The following is an 18,902-nucleotide window of genomic DNA, read 5'->3' on the forward strand; positions in this document are numbered from 1 at the left end:
TCAAAGGGAGGCGGTGGCGCCAGCCAAGACGAAAGACAAGACGGTGGCCGAGAGGGCACGGGGAGGCTGACGGTGGCCGACAGGTCGGGCATGGAGCACCTGGAGCGCTGCGCGTGGGTCCTCAGGGGGACGCTGGTGCGGGCGGCCGTACGGCGCTACCTGCCTTGGGCCCTGGTGGCCTCCATGCTGGCGGGCTCCCTCCTCAAGGAGCTTTCCCCGCTGCCCGAGAGCTATCTCAGCAACAAGCGCAACGTCCTCAACGTGTGAGTGCGCCCCGGGTCCTCTCCTGTCCCCGCCGTAGCTGTCGCCTTGCCCAGAGAGCCGGGGGTTAGCTGCCCTGATGGACGAGTCATTGGAAGGGGAGATCCTTCTCCCCTTTGTGACAGCAGCGTCTGCACTCGTGTCGCGATGGAGGGACCCCGGAATAGCTAGTGTCACTAGCAAGTCGCGTTTGCACACCCAAACCAGACAGTCTGAGCTTGACTGGGTAGGGGTGACGGGCAGGGTGGTGTGTGTGTCTGTGTGTGTGTATGGGTGGAGGGTGGGAAGGGGGGGTGAACCGGCCTGTGTCGCTGCTCCCTCTGCCTCCCTTTGGGGTTAGGAGTTGGCCCCTGCCCTGGGCGAGATGCCACCTCCCTCCTGCCTGCCAGTGTCAGACCCTGCGCCTCCGCCCTAAATCTGATACCCCCCAGCTGGTGACAGAATCCCATCACACCCGGGTGGGGCAAGCAGACCTGCCTTCTTTCGCCAACACCCCACCTTTGAGAGCCTGTCCTAGCCCATGCCAACGCCCATTCCAAGATAGTCGCCCCGGAGTGGAACCCTCCAGTCCGTGACCTTTCCCCTAGATCTGCTTGGATTTTCTCAGCCACTCAAAGTTCATGGCAGTGGCCTAGGAACGCCATCCCAGCCGGGCTCTTTGAGACTTCTCCTCAAGTCCACCCACCCCCTCCTTTTTTTTTTTTTTTTTTTTAAACCTCTTGAATTTTAAGTTTATCGACACAAACACCGTTGCAATAGTAAAGGGAAACTCTGAAAGATAAAACTCCTCCCCTGACGTGAGCTTCGATTCTCCTTGGGAGGTACAGTGTCTGCAGCATCTCCCAAAAGTCAGTCCAACTTCGGTTATCTACTTAAAACCCTGGTTTCTCTCTCCAGCAGTTTCATCAAATACCTGACAGGTCTTGGCTGTGGCCAGATCTTTGCATATCAGTCCCAGGGAAGATTTTAGTGACAGGCCCTTGGGTAGTGTCTGAAGAACCTTTGGAACCCAGGAAGAGTCCTTCTGTCCTTTGCGCACCTTCCTGCCTCACCCGCCCGTGGAGGCTGGGCTGAGAATAGATTATGAGAGTGGTCATGGCCCCAAGTCTCTTGCATATGTGTTTACCGCACCTGGTCCCCAGGTCAGCCACCTTTGATGAGGGCAGGGGAGGCAGACAAGACAGCTGCTGCTTGATCTGGCCTGGGTGAGCTGGGAGCCGAAGAGCCTGGCAGACAAGTCCCTGTCTTTCGCGAGTTGCCATGGATTCTGGTGTTTTGCTCCACACCTCTATGCTAGTTAATTATTGAAAGGAAACTAGTGAATCATTGGCTCTGGATTTAAAAATCGCTGGGTCCCCTCAGTTCTATTTAACAGTTGAGGAAACGGAGGCCTGGAGGTGTGGTAATAAGTCGGAGTCAGGATTTGAACCTGGGTCTTCTATCGTGAAGTCAAGCTCTGTCTGATCATTTCTACCACGTAGGAAAAAGCCTTGGTGTAGAAAAAGCATGGGCTTTGGGGCTGGCCAAACCTTGGTTTAACCTGGGCTTGCTGGTCATGTGAGTGTGATCCTGGCAAGTTACTGAACTATTCTTTATCTATAATATGGGGCTAATGACACCTTCCCCCCGAGGTAACTGTGAGTATTCTATGGGAAAGTGGATGTATGTGAAAGCTCTGTAATTACTTTCCCCACCAAATAACATAGTGCTTAAGATCACAGAACCTGGGTTTAAATCCCGGCTCCACCACTGATGACTTCTACTTTGGGCATGATGCTTCTCTGTGCCTCTGTTTTCTTCTCTGTAAAATAGGGATGATAGCAGTACCTACCTCATAGAGTTGTGTAAGGATTCAGTAGTTAATACACTTAAAGTACTTAGTGAGTGAAGTTGTTGTCTGTAGCTTTTATCACCTATTTCTCCTTTTTCCCTCCCTCGAGAGTCCAGAGTCCTGAGTCATGACATTGTTCCCTCTCCGCCATGTCCCCGCTCTTCACTTCCACTTTCTTCCTCTGCCAGGTATTTTGTCAAAGTGGCCTGGGCCTGGACCTTCTGTCTCCTCCTGCCTTTCATCACCCTCACCAACTACCACCTGACGGGCAAGGCCGGCCTGGTCGTGCGGCGGCTGAGCACACTGCTTGTGGGCACGGCCATCTGGTACGTGGGCACAGCCGTCTTCGCCAACATCGAGCACTACACAGGCAGCTGCTACCAGTCGCCAGCCCTGGAGGGGGTGAGAAAGGAGCACCAGAGTAAGCGGCAGTGCCACGGGGAAGGAGGCTTCTGGCATGGCTTTGACATCTCAGGCCACTCCTTCCTGCTGACCTTCTGTGCCCTCATGATTGTGGAGGAGATGGCTGTGCTGCACGAGGTGAGGACGGACCGAAGCCACTGGCTTCACGCGGCCATCACCACCCTGGGGGTCGCCCTGGGCTTCCTGACCTTCATCTGGGTGTGGATGTTTCTGTGCACGGCCGTTTACTTTCACAACTTGTCCCAGAAAATGTTTGGCACCCTGTTCGGTCTGCTGGGCTGGTACGGGACGTACGGGTGTTGGTACCTGAAATCCTTCTCTCCAGGACTTCCTCCCCAGAGCTCTAGTTTGAATCTGAAGCAAGACAGTTACAAGAAATAAAAGAGAAGCAAAAGGGATGGCAGCAGGACAGTGGCTAATAGATTTTCCACTTATTTTTCTTAGTTATCGACCAAATTATTGATCCCGCTTCCGGGAGGAAGCTTACCGGGCAGTGTGTGGGGTGCGGGTGGGGTGGAGTCTGGGGGGGCGAGCGAGGTCAGGCCCCAGACTGTCCCTGGTGGCATCGCCCTGTGTCACAAGCACCGCCACTCCCAGTCAGGCACTTTGCTGGCAAGACTTGACCTTAATCTGGAACATCCCTTTTGGCCCTAGAGGGCCAAGCTCAGGCTCAGCGAGAGGGCGGGATCGGGAAAGCCTCTGTTGTGTGGCTGAAGCGGGGCTGGGGCCTCAGGACTCTCCTCTGCTGCCCTCAGATGCTCCCTGATTCTTCCTTGTCTTCTGTGTTAATGGCTGTTAATGCTGTTATTTAACAGTAATTCCCTCTGGTCAGTTTTGCAGAAGCATTTATTTCCAGCAGGGTTCTTTATAAAACAACCAACTGCCTGAAGGACAGATTCTGGTTGTAGTATTTATTTCGTCCGCGGAACGTCAAATATTGCAAGTGGCTTATGATTAGCTACCAAAACAGTTAAACTGGAGTGCCTCTGCGACAGAGTATTGGATGATTTTTAGGTAACGAACATTGATAATTTTCTGTCCATGTTGTCTATTATATATCGGTTTTTGGAGCACTAAGTTTACTTCCCCCCCCCTTCTATTGTGAGTGAATGCTTTATAGTTTTTGATAACAATCATGGCATTTGTTCTTTGTTGACAGAACTCCCGAAAATAACTCACAACTCTGCACTTTGGCACATGTGTAGATTGCTTTGAGGGCTTTTTAGAACACTCTTGGCTTACGGTATTAAATTCAAGCTCACGGGACTCTTTTCTCTGTTAAGAATAAAACCGGAAAGCAGACGTTTTAATAGCCTGTTGAATTTTAAGCTGAGTCAGGGTAATTTTGCAAAATGCATATTTGCACTGAACCTCCCCTGACCACACGTCAGTGGTGTAGACTGAATGGTGCTTCAGAGTTGTGTGATAATAAGCCTTCTGCCCGTTGCTGTGGCCCAAGGCACTTTTACCCTTTTGGACAAGGTTATGTTAAGTCAGAAGTGGACGAAAATATCTTCCCTTGCTTCTGATGGCAAGAAGCCAAGCTGTTTGCAAAAATGTCCCTGGTAAATGTTGGCTTGACTCTGGCCCACCCTCCTCTTACTTGGACCACCACCAAAACCAGACCAAACGGGCCTGTTCATCTGCCCTTGAACTCAACCTTTTATTTCCCCTTGGCAGCACTTCTCAATTTCCAGCCTTGTCCTTGTGTGGCCCTCACCTTGGGAGTGCTGGGAATGGTGAGATGCCCTGTCCCCTCTGCCCCACAAAGGCACAGTTACCGCTCTGTGATAAGATACCCCTTCCCTCTCTCAGGGTGTCTCCTTAAGCCTTTCAAACCAAGGCCCTTGCATTTTGGATAATCATCCCGGAAGCTTCTTTGACGTCCCTCCCCTCCCAGTCAAGCCTGGTAATAGCATTAACTGATAAGCACTGCACTTGCCTGGCTTAACGCAAGCTTAGGTTGGTAGGAGTTTGAGGTCTGGAAAATCTTCAGTGTAAAATGTATTGCGTATAAATATGTACTTAAAATATGTAGTTCGTATCTCATCTGGCCACAGGTTAACCTATATCGATCAAAATGTGGGGTGTGATACGTTGTACCCAAAGGTGGCAGAAACACCTGACAGTGAGATTTCGAAGGTGTCACCATGGTGCTTTGGGAGCATTGGCAAGCTATGATGGGCCCCGGGAGAATTGTTTTGCCCTCTGGAGCTTACATCTGAAAACGGGGGTGGTGGAAGTGGGGCTGGGGTAGGTGGCAGGGGCTTGCTGAAGGGATTGACATCTCTCCTACGTTTCATGTTCAGCACCAAAAGGCAACAGGCACAAGGTGACGCCAGAAGTTCACTTGTCCCACTTAAATGTCCAGACATTTCTCTCCTGCAGGCCTGATTCAGGCTCAGCCTTACATTGACTCCGTGGAAAGCGTCCATTACCGAATCTTGTATATTGATGAGTCTTCTGCCACTTCCTGTTCAGTCTTAGCACCTTTGCCTGTCTCTAGGGAACATGCTCTCAATCCCTGTGTGAGACAGCGTGGCAAGGCTGAAAGTTTAGGCAAACGTGAGATTTGGGTCCAAATCGTGTCTGACCCTGGTCAAGCCTCAATTTCCCCATCTGTAAAATGGAGGTGGTACTGTCAGGATGAAGGGAATATGTATGTAAAATGCCCAGCACATGTGCATAGCAGGTGATAATCCTCCTGCCTCCTTTTTCTTGATTAAGCCTTTAGAACTTTATGGCTCCTCTGGAGAAGGCAGGGAAACTAATATGTTCTTTGGAGTGCCGTCTGGGGTCTGGGTGTCCTGTTGAAGTAGCCTTGTATTGTCTTTTGAAAAGTGTCTATTCCCCAGGTGCTGAACAAGAGGCTTTTGAGGGCGTCTGTGATCACAGAATACCACCGTGCTTGGCTTGTCTCTCCATGTTGAGGTTCATTCACTGGCGCCTCATTTTCCACATGCATCTGTCATAGTCTGAGTACCAGATTGTATTTAGAGAATGGCTGTTACCACTGTTATGTACACACACAGATCGTGTGTGTAAACAGGCAAATTAAACTAGAGATAATGAAATCCCACCTTCCTGTGTTTCGTGTGTTCTTTTCCAAAACCCTCAATTCCAGAACCAGGAGAGCTCGGCCCATTTTGTGAAAGGAGGGTAATTCTTACTGGAGCTACTCGTTGTGTATAGGGGAATTTCAAGGCTGTAGTCACTCTTATTTTTTTTCTTCTCAATCCTGTAACCTAAGGATATGTTGTCATGTATTTCTCAGCTTTATTTACTCCTTCCCTCTGTGCCACATCTGTGTCTCAGAGTCCTGAGGTCTGGATCAGCCAGATTTGGGAGCAGTTTTCTTGGCAGTAGGAGGAAGGTTACACAAGAGCAGTTACAAAGTTCACTCAAATGAGGTCATCTGTGAAAATGCCCTGGAGGCCTATACGCGTGTGAGGACTTTTTGTACCTTTTAGCGCCCACTCCTCCGTCAGCCTGACCTGCTTGGCCCCTCCAGGTAGTATCTGTCAAAAGCCCAATGGCTCCAGGATTTGCAGCTCCTCGTTTGGCAGAACTTCCCTGTTCACATTCCGTCGGCAGCACCAAACCCTTCTTGAGTTTATCCTGTGAACCAGGAGCTGGGACAGGATAATGAACTCCCTCCCTCCTGGAGCTTGTGGTCCAAAATCCATCCCTTCAGAGCTTAAGGTGTGCGTGGGGTTGCAAAGTTTGATTTTGCTACCTCTGTGCGTTTGAGGAATTTTCACTCCTGGAGAAGATGCATAAGGAGTCAACAACCACCACAGAGTGTTCCGAGTGCTGGCCAAGGTCAGGGCCTGGGAACACAGAGCAGGGGACAACAAGATGCCCTGGGGAATCACGGGATATTTTCACAGAACATAGTTCTCTTGGGTCTTGAAGGATGAGGAGGAGTTCAAGCAGTTAGGCAGAGAAGGACTCCAAGGACGTGAGAACAGCACACACAAAGGCACGGAGATGAGCTGCCATGATTTTCATCCAGAGATCCCTTCTCAAGAAACCTAACTTTCCCCTCATGTTCAAGAGCAACAGAGACTGAAGAAAGGCAGACTGAAAGGACTGTCAGAGGAGGTCCTGGAGGCGCCCTGCTGTATTATAAAGAGCACTCAGCTAGAAGTGCGAATGCCCAGCTTTGAGCTGGCTTCCACCACTGCTTTTTCTGCTCTTCTGTGTGACCTTGACCGAGTCACTCAACATCTCTGGGTCTCAACTTCCTTATCTGATAAATGATGGGCACAGACTGGTTAACCTCAGCTCTTCTGCTCTATTCTATTTCTTTGCTCCGCTTGATGAAAAGTTCTTCCCAAGCTGGTTATGACTTTTATTTAAGGAAACAACGTGAAAAGAAACTCCCACTCAGCTGAGGTGGCAGCTGGCTTCCCGGTGAGTGATCGAGGAGCTGATCTCTGGGTGCAGTTTATCATACCCCTGCTTTTCTCTGCATCAACAGCCTAATACAGTTTAGACCTGATTGCTTGGCTTCATAGGGACTTCCTGGACATGGGGAGCTGGACCTAGCTCCCAGAGGGATGAACCGCAGAAGGCCTTTTAAAAAGGTCTCCAAAGTCAAACCAATTTCGATATCAAGGAGAAGGTAGATTCTGTTAAGGGAAACTCCGTGCATATAGTCACCTTCAGAAATTGTCCCAGAAACCCCTAATACAGTCTCTGGGGAGTTTTCAAGTTGAACACACACAGCGTAGAAAACAGGTCCTCCCATACCTTAGGGAGAGGGGAGATGGTAAATTGGGCCCACATGATTAGATTGTAACCTTGTCGTAACCAAACTTAAAATGTGCAGACCCGGGAGTTCCCTGGTGGCCTGTGGTTAGGATTACAGGCTTTCACTGCCGTGGCCCGGGTTCAATCCCTGGTCAGGGAACTGAGATCCCACAAGCCGTGTGGCACAGCCAAAAACAAAAACAAACCAAAAAAATGTGCAGACCTAACAATCTCAGTCTAGGGACTTAAGCTATGGGAATGCTCATAGAGGTGGGCAAAGATAAACACAAAGATTTTATTGCAGCTATTTGTGATAGTGCAAAGTTGTCAAGATTTAACTAACTGTTGCCAATTGTTAAATAAATTATGGTAACCATATCAGGAGTATAATGCAGTCACTACAAAGAATAAATGATGTTATATTTAGCACGGAATCGGGTGGCAGAAAGACTCTGCGTTCGTGCTGACTAGAACTTACAGCTGTGTGCCCTCGGTCAGGTCAGAATCTCTGAGCCTCTTTGTGAAGGGTAAGGTGGGGATAATGCCTCACCTCATTCAACATCCATTGCCCCGCTAGGTGAGGGGAACTAAGCTGGACACGGTGTTAATTCAGAGACACGGTTCTGCCCTCAGTCTGGCCAGGCACAGGCAATGAAATGAGCACATCCAAACAGGGTGCTAAGCGTCAAAAGCAGAGTGTTCCCCTACCCTACCCCAACATTGTCCCAGCTCAGGCAGAGATGATTTACGTAACACACTCAGAAAAGCAAAGGATGGAGGAGATTATTCTGCCTCTGCCATACACACTGGCTGTGTGACCGTGAACAAGTTCCTCAGTTTCCTCATCTGTAAAATGGGGTTAATAGAAGTACCTACCTTGTAGAGTTGTTGTGAGGATTAAATGAATTGATACTGGTAAAGGGCTTACTTAGGACAGGACCTAGTCTACGGGAGGCACTATATAAAAGTCTTTCAAGTGCACAGTAAGTCCCTAATGTGCCATCAATACTATAACTACTTTAAAATCAGGAAAAAGAGGGACTTCCCTGGTGGTCCAGTGGTTAAGACTCCGCGCTTCCACTGCAGGGGGCACGGGTTCAATCCCTGGTTGGGGAACTAAGATCCCACATGCCGCATGGTGCAGCCAAAAAAAAAAAAAAAAAAAAAATCAGGAAAAAGAAACCCCATACCTGTCAGTGTTTTAATTTTGATTGACTCAGAGATAGTTAAAACATACAGTCGAATGTGGAAGGCCGTGTCCCAGGACCTCTAGAATGAATGGAGTCTCCGAGACTATAGTCTGGTTTCAGGGTTAAATAGGAGGTGGGGGAGAGTGAGAGAAGCGTTTTCCAGGAGGGCTGATGGGAAAGGACATCCGTGTACCTGTGGGGTCCTTTGGGCCAAGGTAAAGTAGGTGTTTGAGGTGCTGTCCACTTACAGGTAAGCTAAGGGCTGCCTGACCCTGGTTTCCAGGCTGCGTATTTGAGGGACTGGGTTGGGTGACTTATCACTTCTCCTGTCTTCTCTGCCAGGACATGGCTCCCCGAAGTGTGTCTGAGTGCCTAGGAGGTGAGTAGGTGGGGGAGCCTGGGAGCCACCCCCGATTGACATCTTTTTTTTTTTAATTTTATTTATTTATTTATTTATGGCTGTGTTGGGTCTTCGTTTCTGTGCGAGGGCTTTCTCTAGTTGCGGCAAGCGGGGGCCATTCTTCATCGCGGTGCGCGGCCTCTCACTATCGCAGCCTCTCTTGTTGCGGAGCACAGGCTCCAGACGCGCAGGCTCAGTAATTGTCGCTCACGGGCTCAGTTGCTCCGCGGCATGTGGGATCTTCCCAGACCAGGGCTCAAACCCGTGTCCCCTGCATTGGCAGGAAGATTCTCAACCACTGCGCCACCAGGGAAGCCCCCCGATTGACATCTTAATTTCTGGAGCAAAGGTATTCAGGCCCTGCCTGAGCAAGCTGCTGTCACCCTTTCCCAGCTCCACTCCTTTCATGCCTTCTTGCCTTCCATTTGCATTTCCTGAGCATGTTTCATCTGCCATGGGCCCCCATGCTGCTGGGGAGTGATGCAGGGCTGAACAGGTGGGGGCGGAAGCTGACTTATCTGGAGTTATTAGAAGCCTCGGACTGGAGCAAGCAGACTATATTCAAATCCTGCCTATCATTCCCTCAGCTGTGTGATCTTAGGCAAGTCACTTAACCTCTCTGGGCTTGTTACTCATTTATGAAACGGGGATGATTCTTTCTATGTCATTGGTCTTTGACTGGTTTAATGAAATGATGGGTAGGAAAATATGTTCTAAGCTTTAAAATGTTGGGTGCCTATGAGGGCTGCTTTTTACTGAAGAGATTTACTTTGCCTGGTGAATGTCTCTCTCAGAAGCCTGGGCACTGTAACTTCTACATGTCCCCAATAACCCGAAATGGCTTGGTGTCTTTAATATAATTTTTTAAATGTAGCATTGACTAAAATCAATAACAGCTAGCAGCATTTGTTCTGAATTTCTAAATCTGCTGCCTGACATTTTTACTGAATTATCTTAGCTGTAGTTCCCAACAGCCTAGGCCATAGAGAAAACACGAAGGGCTTTGGCTTCATCCCAACTCTGCTACTGTATTAGTCAGCTATTGCAGTAATAACCCCCAAACCTGATGGTTTAGGACAGCAAATGCTCACAGGTAGCTGCAGCTCTGCAGATATGGGCTGGCCTCAGCTGGTGAGCTCTGCTCCAGGCAGTGGGCCAGCTGTCCTTGGTTCGAGGCCACAAGCTGGGCTCAAGTTTGTCCTGCTTTCATTCTAAGGTCCAGATGAAAAGGGCAGCAACTACCTGGGGCCTGCTTTTCTCGTGATGAACACTGAGGCACCCACGTGGCACGTTTAAAGCCTCTACTCCCATCACATCCTTCCACTTAACAGTCCACTGGCCCAAGTTGGTCACATGGATAGTACCCTGATGCGGCAGGGAATAAACTCCATCCACAGTGGGAGGTGCTGCAAAGTCACATGGCAAGTGTTGTGGATGTATAACCCTATTAGGGAATCCAAAAATCCAATCTACCACTTGTACCTTGGGTGCTAACTCTCTGAGCCTCTGTTTCCTCATCAGTGAGACATAAAAAGCTGTGCTTTGCAGACTTAGAAATAATTTATGTGAATTTCCTAGTACCTGGTTAGTACTCAAAGGATGGCAGCTATGATTACTATCAGCTCCATTTAGAGATGAGAAAACTAAGGGTTTTAGGCAATGTGGGCCCAGGTTGCTAGGGAAGGACCAAACAGGTCTTTGGAGATAACGTTGGAATGGCCCGGGCAGATGATTCTGTGACTTCGGCAGTGAGCAGCCAATGAGCTGAAGGAGATATGAACCTTCAGCAGCCCTTACCGTCCTCCCCAACAGGCATCCTTCTGTGAATGTTGGAGAGACCTTCTTAGCAGTGTAAACATTGGGGGCGCCCATTACCGCAGTCCTGGCGGTGGTGGTGTCCGTCTTCCCAACTAGACTGAACTCAGCCCCACACCCTGTCCATCTCTGCAACCCTCCACGGCACCTGGTAGAAGGCTCAGCAGCTGACGGATTCTGAGTAAACGTACGCACGTTGACTCTTTTCCACACCCAAGCTGCTCTCCGTGACATTCCGAGACAGAAAGGGACCAGGGAAAGGACACTTAGCTCTAGCTCACTTGTTGTGGGATCCTGACCAAACCAGACACATGCCCATCCCAGGCCTCAGTTTCTGCACATGTGGAACGGGCAGGTGGGGCCTGTGGAGTCTTTGAGTCTATGGTTCTCTCCAGCAGTCGGCCTGGGCCTCTTCCCATTCAGTGCTTCCTTATGTCAGAGGCCGCTAGCTGTCCGCCTGGATCTGTTCTCTCCTTCCTTAGCAATAGGCTGCCCAATCACAGACTACATTTCCCAGCCTCCTTTGCAGCTGGGTAAAGCCTGGTAATTCTCACCCATGGACCAAGCGTGGAAGTCACATGACCCTCTTCAACAGCTGGGCCTTAAAGTACTGGACATGTGCTCTAACATCCTGTCTGTCCTTTCCTATCAGATAAAACCTGGCCGTGGGAATTCCCTGGCAGTCCAGTGGTTAGGACTCGGAGCTTCACTGCCCCGGGCCCGGGTTTGATCCCTGGTTGGGGAACTAAGATTCCTCAAGCCATGCGGTGCAGCCAAAAAACAAACAAAACACCTGGCCTCCCCAGATCCAGCCTTGGGCCCCCCAAGCAGCCATCAGTCATCTCTTCCTTCTCACCAGAAGTGAAATGGTCAAAACATTGGCGCGAGTCAGACTCACTGAGTCTCAACGTCGTACCTCCACCCCTCTGGCCCCAAACTCTGGAAACGAGAACTAGATGGACAACACAGGTTTAGAAATGAAAAGCAGCTGCTCCTCCTCGATGCTTTTTATTGGGGGCTTTCAGTGGTTTCTAAGCATGGGCGGCAGTGACACCCAGACCCTCTCCCAACACGCAAAAGGCACAGGGAAGTGAGACGCCACAAGGACCGGCAGCGTGGATGCAGAAACCCCCCTGCATGGCATGGTAGGGCGTGGGGGGAGCCCCGAGAGTGAAGGGGAAGGCAGACGTTAACAGAGATGGCTTTGGCAGAGGCTGGAGGAGGGACCTGAAGGCCATCCACCTCCAGACCCACCCCTGCACTCCGGCCAGGGCTGAACTTCCGAGAGAAGATCAATGTGGCTTTTACTGAAAGTCCACCTCACATGGTGGGAAAACTCAACTCCTGGTGGGAAGAGGAGGATGGACACTGCCTTCAGGGACTTCCGGTAAAGCGCCAGACCAAGCACACTGGCCAGATCAAGAGGGGAATGGGAGGGTGTGCTCATGGCCTGTGGCTGGAAGTCACTGCCTTGGCTCAGCCAGTGCTGTCTCAGTTCACTTCCAGGAGAAGAATGAAGCCCCTTCCAGTCTTCAGGGGCCTCCCATGGGGTCTCCAGGTCTCCAGCCCCACCCGGAGGTAGCGCTTAGAAGAGTCAAGACTTGATATTGGCTTTGTCCTGTGGAAGAGTTCCCTGGGCAAGAGGGAAGGGGAGGCAAGGGGTCAGGCCCTCCAAGCCCCCAGCACCTCCCAGGATCTGGGCCCTGGTGAATGAAATGGCCTGGGACTCACCTCAGATCCTAACCAGTCCCCACAGTTCCATCTTGAGACCTTGAATCAAAAAAAAAAAGGTATTCGTGTTTTTGTTTCTCTCTCTCTCTCTCTCCCACTCACTCTTTCTCTCCTTTGGTAGAACCGTGGCCTCAACTCACGGCATTGGCAACATCTACTCCTAAACTATGGAATGTTTTCACACTGATGATAGAATTACTCCGAACAAGGGGTGGGAGGGGCTGTCCAAGTGTTCATGAGACGGTGCGTTACTGAGAGCTCATTGGGAATCACACAGGACAGAGACACCAACAGTCAGACACCAAGCCCGGGGCCTGGCTTTAGATGTATTTTTTCTTGAGGTACCAGTAGGCAAAGTAGCCCATCCCACCCAGGGAGCCCATGAGGAAGGATGCCCCAAAGAAAGATGGGGGTTTCCGCTTGACCAGCCGGAACGCGTTGGGGATGACTGCTGACAGCAGAGTGGTGTGGATGTCGCCCAGAACTTTCCGGAAGGCAAAGCGTTTCTGGACCCTCTCAAAGAAGGACTGCAGGTTGGGCCGGCTGCCATCTTCCCAGTATTTCTTGGACAGTCCCAGGAATTTGAGGCGGTGCAGGGTGGCTCCCAGGAGGACATCAGCAAGGGTGAAGGCACAGCCGCAGAGCCACAGCTCACATTTCTGCCCTAGAATGGAAGTGACAGGAGATGGGGGAGGGGAGGGGTCAGCTCTTCTTCCCCCACACACTCCCTCCTCTCTCAGTGACGCCTCTGGCTTCTGTCTGCCTGCCACAGTGTTTCCCCAAGGTCACCCACTCCTGTACTTCTTTCATGATTTTTGCCAGATGCATATACTAGCTCTATTATTTGTTTTCTTTAAATCAACTGACTTATTAAATGCAAGTATATGTATTTAAACTCTGGATTCATATATCCCACTGCCCATTTTCCAGCTCTACTTGCATGTCCACTGTGCATTTTAAACGCGACATGTCCAAAACTGAATTCCTGATCATCACCCCGAAACCCATCACATTCATCCCACGTCAGTAACAGCACCTCCGTCCTTCCAACCACTCAGGCCAAAAGCCTCAGGCCATGTTGAATTCTTCTCTTTCTTTCACACCCCACATACACTTTGTCAGCCGTTCCCATCAACTTTATTTTCAAAATACATCCAAAGTTTGATGTTACCTCCGATGTTACCATCCTGGTCCTAACGACCATTATCGTTTGCCTTTGACTCCCTAGAGTCTATTCTCAGTACAGCAGAGACAGGAATCCTGTTAAATCTTAAGTCAGATCATGTGCTTCTCTCTGATCAAAGCCCTCTAATGACCCCCTGTCGTAGTCAGAGTAAAAGCTGAAGCCCTTCTAATGGTCTAAAGGTCCTACGTGATCTGGCCCCCAGGTACCTTTCAGACCTAGGAGTCTACTTTTTCCCCCTTGACTCACTCTTTTTTTTTTTTGGCTGTGCTTCATGTCTTGCGGGATCTTAGTTCCCCAACCAGGGATTGAACCCAGGGCCACAGCAGTGAAAGCGCCAAGTCCTAACCACTGGACCGCCAGGGAATTCCCCTCCCTTGACTCACCCTTCTTCAACCACACTGGCCTCCTTGCAGTTCCTCATTCCAGGCACGTTCCCACCCCAGGGCCTTTGCACTTGCTGTTCCCTCTGCCTGGAACACTCTTCCCCCACAGAGCTACAGGGCTTACTCCTCCACCGCTTTCAGGTCTTGGCTCAGTGCCGTCTTCTCAGGGGGCTTCACTGACCACCCAGTTAAAATTGAAACCCCAATCCCAGCAGTCAGTGTCCTTCTGCCCTGCTCTGTTTTCTTCCATAAAACTCTTCCCCAGTGTTCCACCGTATACTGTAGGTGTTTGTTTGTTGCCTGTCACCCTCTACCAGAATGGAAGCTCCATGACGGCAGGAATTTGGGTCTGTCTTGTTCACAGCTGTATCCCCTGCACCTAGAACAGTGCCTGGCTCACTAAATCTTTACTTAATGAGTGATGAATGAGAAAAGAAACTGTATCACTAAGAGTATCATTTGCCATAACCTATGTGCAATGATAAAAGTACATTTAACAAAAAACAAAACAAACGCTATTAAATTCCAGCTGGATACTACTGCCCGCCCAAAATCCCTGAGCCCAAGACTTGTTGTGTTTGTTTGAAGAAAAGGGCAGGTATTAATACATAACCCCTTTATAGGAATTAAATACTAGCATCATACTAACACTCTTTCTTTAATACAATCAAAAGAATTAAAAAGAGAATAATTCTCATTATGTGGTTTTATATTATTTATCGCCATGGTCACGTGACATCTAAAATTAGCCTGTGTATTTAGGAAACACTAGACTTGAAATTCTGGAGCCCCTTTGGTCTCCTTCATCACTGCTTTGCTCAAAAACCTGAAATTCTCCCCACTGACTACACATTAATGTCCAGATTCCTCTGCGTGGCTTTTAAGCCCTTTCAGTAGTTGGATGAGCTCCAATGTATTGGGTTGGCCAAAAAGTTCGTTTGCTTTTTTCTAGAACATCTTACGAAGAACCCAAACGAACTTTTTGGCCAACCCAATACTTCTCTGATCTTCACTTCTCACAAATTGCCCACTTGCCCTCTGTTCCCCTCAAGAAAGCCACGCCCATTTCGGCCTCTGGGCCATTGCCCCTGCTGCACCCCATGCCTGGAATGCTCGCCCCTTCCTCTCCACTTCCGGTGAGGTCTGCTTTCTTGGGAAGCTTGCTTCTGCCCTTTTGTAGAGGTGTTCCTTTCAGCTCAGAAATTCCATGAATCTAATACCCTTCACCCTCACAGCCTGAGCCTCCCCCTTTCACTCTGTGTCCTCACGTTCATTCATCCAACAAATGTTTATCTGGTAGTATGTGCTGGGCATGAAGACATGACAGGACACAAATGTCTTCCCTCCAGAGGCTCACGGTCTCACGGGAGGAGGAGCTAAAGTGTAATGAAGGCTCTGATTAGAAGTTTGTTCTTGAATATGGAAGCTTCCAGATGCCTGTTAGACTTCTGGGGGAGATGATGTGTCTGCAGTTAGAGGCACAGGTGCACAGCATCATCAAGGGCGTGAGTGGAGACAGAGCTGAGAACAGAACCAAGGACTGAGCTTCGGGGCCTCAAGATTTAGATATTGGGCAACAAGAAGCAACCAGCGAAGGAGCGTGAGAAGGAGTAGCCGGTGAGGTGGGAGACGACCCAGGAGAGTGTGGTGTCCCAGAAGCCAAGATAAGAAGGTGTTCCAAGGACAGAGTGCTCAGCTGGCTTCAGGTGCTGCCGGGAAGTCACAGAAAAGGAGGCTGAGAATTGGCGATTGCATTTGGCGACTGGTGACCTTGACAAGAACAGTGGGAGTAGATGCTGACGATGAAAGCCTGGTTGGGAGGGAGTCCGAGAAAGAAAGGGAGGAGAGGAATCAGAGACGGTGAGCAAAGGTCACCCTTTCAAGGAGTTTTGCTGTCGTGGGAAGGATATGCCGATAATGTGAGACGGGTCAAGAGTGTTTTGGGGGACGTCCCTGGTGGTGCAGTGGTTAAGAACACACCTGCCAATGCAGGGGACGCGCATTCGAGCCCTCGTCCGGGGAGATCCCACATGCTGCGGAGCAGCTAAGCCCGTGTGCCACAACTACTAAACCTGCACTCTAGAGCCCAGGAGCCACAACTACTGAAGCCCACACGCCTAGAGCCCGTGCTCCACAACAAGAGAAGCCACTGCAATGAGAAGCCCGCGCACCGCAACGAAGAGTAGCCCCCACTTGCCGCAACTAGGGAAAGCCTGCGTGCAGCAACGAAGACACAATGGAGCCAAAAATTAAAAGATAAATAAATTAATTAATTTTTTTAAAAAAAGAGTGTCTTTGTAAGTTGGGAAGAAAAAAACAGCACGTTGATGGGAATGATCGAGCCGAGAGGAGGTGATGCTACAGGAGAGGGTGGAGAGAATTACTGATGTGGTGTCCTTGAAGGGATGAGCGTGGGTGGCATCAAGTACACAAGGGAAGGGACTAGGCTTAGCTAGTTCAAGAACAGTTCATCCTTGGTAACAAGAGGGAGTACAGGGCACCGTCTTTCAACAAATCTAAGTTGCTGTCAAATGTAAGACATCTACCTGAGAGAGTACTTCATCATACATATGTATGTATCTCCACTGACACGTAGGTCCCTTTCAATGGGTACATTTTTATTTGGGTCTGTGTGTGGACCTATGTGTCTGCATCCTGCATGGTATGTATGTTTATCCATGTGAATGCCTGCTCAAATCCATGAAGCTGGTTGTGTATTAGCATGCAGACAGCTGCATACACGGGCATCTGTGTCCATGCAGTGGGGGGATTACCACATGCATAAGTGAAGTGTATGCCCACGTGCACTTGGTGTTTGCCTGCAGACAGATGTTCATGATTGTGTAAGCGTGCGTCACTATTTAAGTATGTCCATTCCTGTGTTTCTGTTTGTAGGCAAATACTGCTAGCCATGACTACATAATGTCCATGGGCACGGGTAGCTAGCTATCTGGCATGTCACCAGAAGGTCTTCGGTTTCCCCCGCTCCTGCAGCTGTGGGTTCCCTTTGCCAAGTCGCAGTCCTGGATGAACCCTGTCTTGTGCTTTCTCCAAGTCTGCCAGCTGAGTGTGCTGGAGACAGTTACCCTTACCAGTTACACTTTAAATCCTGACCACAAAGCCCGGGAGGGCCGGCAGCCCTGCCCGGGTCCTGTAGCAGTCCTGTAGCAGTTCTGGGGGATGCTCGCTTCACCGCCCCCTGCAGAGACGACACATGTCTTTCATCTTCTCTCCTCACACCCGGTGGTTTTCTCCGCTGATGACGTCACCTCATGCTTCATTCAGAAAACAGGAACCTTCAGACATGAAAGCCCTTACCCCCCACCATGAAACCCACAACGCCAGGCCCCTGCATTTACCACCTGCTGACACAAGGGAGGGTGTGAGCCACCTACGCTCAAGGTCAGGCCCTCCGTGGTCCTCTGCACCCACCCAACGCTGCATATCCTCCCTTTCCCTTTCTAGAGCCACTCTCCTCCTCCTCTCTCCATGCTGCCCTGCGCCCCACAGGAGGCCAACTTGACGGATACACTGATGGGACCCCGTGCCCTCTGGCTCCAGGGGTGTTTGGCCAATGGGGAGCAGAGGTGGGAGATAGGATGGTGGGCGAGGGTGAGGTCAGAGTCTTACTTCCCTCATTTTTTTCTCTGCAGGTTGCCACGGGCTGGCTGTGTTGGTTTGTTTATTTGTTTGTTTTTGGCCACACCAGGCAGCAGGCGGGATCTTAGTTCCCCGACCAGGGATCGAACCCAGAAAGTCACAGCTCCTGTCAGGTGGCCCTCTTTGTCCTGGTTCCTGAAACTGCTCCCATTGCTCACAACCCCAGGTCCAGGTACTGCACTTTTCCTTGTGGTTTCCCTGTGTCCCGCCCACACATTTGTAAACAGTCCCTTTACGAAGGCCTCTTTGATTTATCCAATTTGAGGGTGCCCTGTGTGTCCCCTGGGGACCCTGCCTGAAGCACACCCTCTCCATCCTCATTGGTCCTGCATCACTGATTTCTCCTTTCCACTGAGGCATTTCTACCAGCCTGAAAACACACTCTCGTATCTCCTATCTTGAAAACATTCCTCCCTTCGCCCCACAGCCTTCTTCAGGCACCACCCCATTTCTCTATTCCCTCTACAGCTAAACTTCTCAAAAGGGTTGTCTGCACTAGCCATCTTCACGCCTTACCTCCCATTCACTCTTCAGCCATTGCCGTCACATTCCAGTGAAACTGCTCTTGGCAAGGTCACCACCAACAGCCATGGGACAAAACCCAAGGGATGCTTTCCTATCCTTGGTTTATTCAGCCTCTCAGCTGCATTTGACACTGTTCTCCCTCCTTAAAACACAATCCTTTCTGGGTTCTATGACACAAGAGTCCTCACACCTCACTGGCCACTGTGTCTCATCAGCTTTGCCAGCTCCTCTGCCTTTACCCTTCTCTCAATGAGAGGGACCCTCAGGGCAGATGTGGTAGTTTTAAAATACGAAACAGTGCTTGTCTTTCTCTGTGGAATCTAAAAAATAGTATAAACACATGTATATGCAAAACAGAAACAGAGTCACAGATATAGAAAATAAACTAGTGAATATTACTCAGCCACTAAAAAGAATGAAATAATGCTATTTGCAGCAACATGGATGGACCTGGAGATTATCATACTAAGTGAAGTAAGTCAGAGAGAGAAAGACAAATATCATATGATATCACTTATATGCGGAATCTAAAAAAAAGATGATACAAATGAACTTATTTACAAAACAGAAACAGACTCACAGACTCAGAGACAGGGGAAGGGTTGCGGGGAGGGATAGATTGGGTGTTTGGGATTGACATGTATACACTGCTATATTTAAAATAAAATGCCTTTCCATAAAAAAAAAAAAAAAGAGAGAGAGAGGGAGAGAAAATAAACTAGTGGTTACCAAAGGAGAGAAG

At 49.7% G+C, this 18,902-nt stretch overlaps 2 protein-coding genes across 10 annotated transcripts in view; one reads left to right on the forward strand and one right to left on the reverse strand.

Annotated features, from left to right (window-relative positions):
* The window catches only part of FITM2 (fat storage inducing transmembrane protein 2), a 22,214-nt gene continuing 3,312 nt past the window's right edge, over positions 1-18,902 (forward strand). The window contains exons 1-3 of one of the 3 annotated variants that reach the window (XM_082430360.1): positions 2-263; positions 2,281-2,632; positions 8,803-8,839. In XM_082430360.1, coding sequence (XP_082286486.1) covers positions 91-263; positions 2,281-2,632; positions 8,803-8,839 — 562 coding nt within the window. In that variant the 5' untranslated portion in view covers positions 2-90. Of the gene's footprint in view, positions 264-2,280; positions 5,595-8,802; positions 8,840-18,902 lie in introns of those variants that run through there. The other 2 variants (XM_082430359.1, XM_082430358.1) reach the window with 2 other exon arrangements.
* The window catches only part of GDAP1L1 (ganglioside induced differentiation associated protein 1 like 1), a 23,700-nt gene continuing 16,465 nt past the window's right edge, over positions 11,668-18,902 (reverse strand). For 5 of the 7 annotated variants that reach the window (XM_082430303.1, XM_082430299.1, XM_082430304.1 and 2 more), the window contains one exon: positions 11,668-13,070. In XM_082430303.1, coding sequence (XP_082286429.1) covers positions 12,727-13,070 — 344 coding nt within the window. In that variant the 3' untranslated portion in view covers positions 11,668-12,726. Of the gene's footprint in view, positions 13,071-13,840; positions 15,786-18,902 lie in introns of those variants that run through there. The other 2 variants (XM_082430302.1, XM_082430305.1) reach the window with 2 other exon arrangements.

The sequence above is a fragment of the Balaenoptera physalus genome (assembly GCF_965194825.1).
Source record: "Balaenoptera physalus genome assembly, chromosome: 16".
Classification (NCBI taxonomy): Eukaryota; Metazoa; Chordata; class Mammalia; order Artiodactyla; family Balaenopteridae; genus Balaenoptera; species Balaenoptera physalus.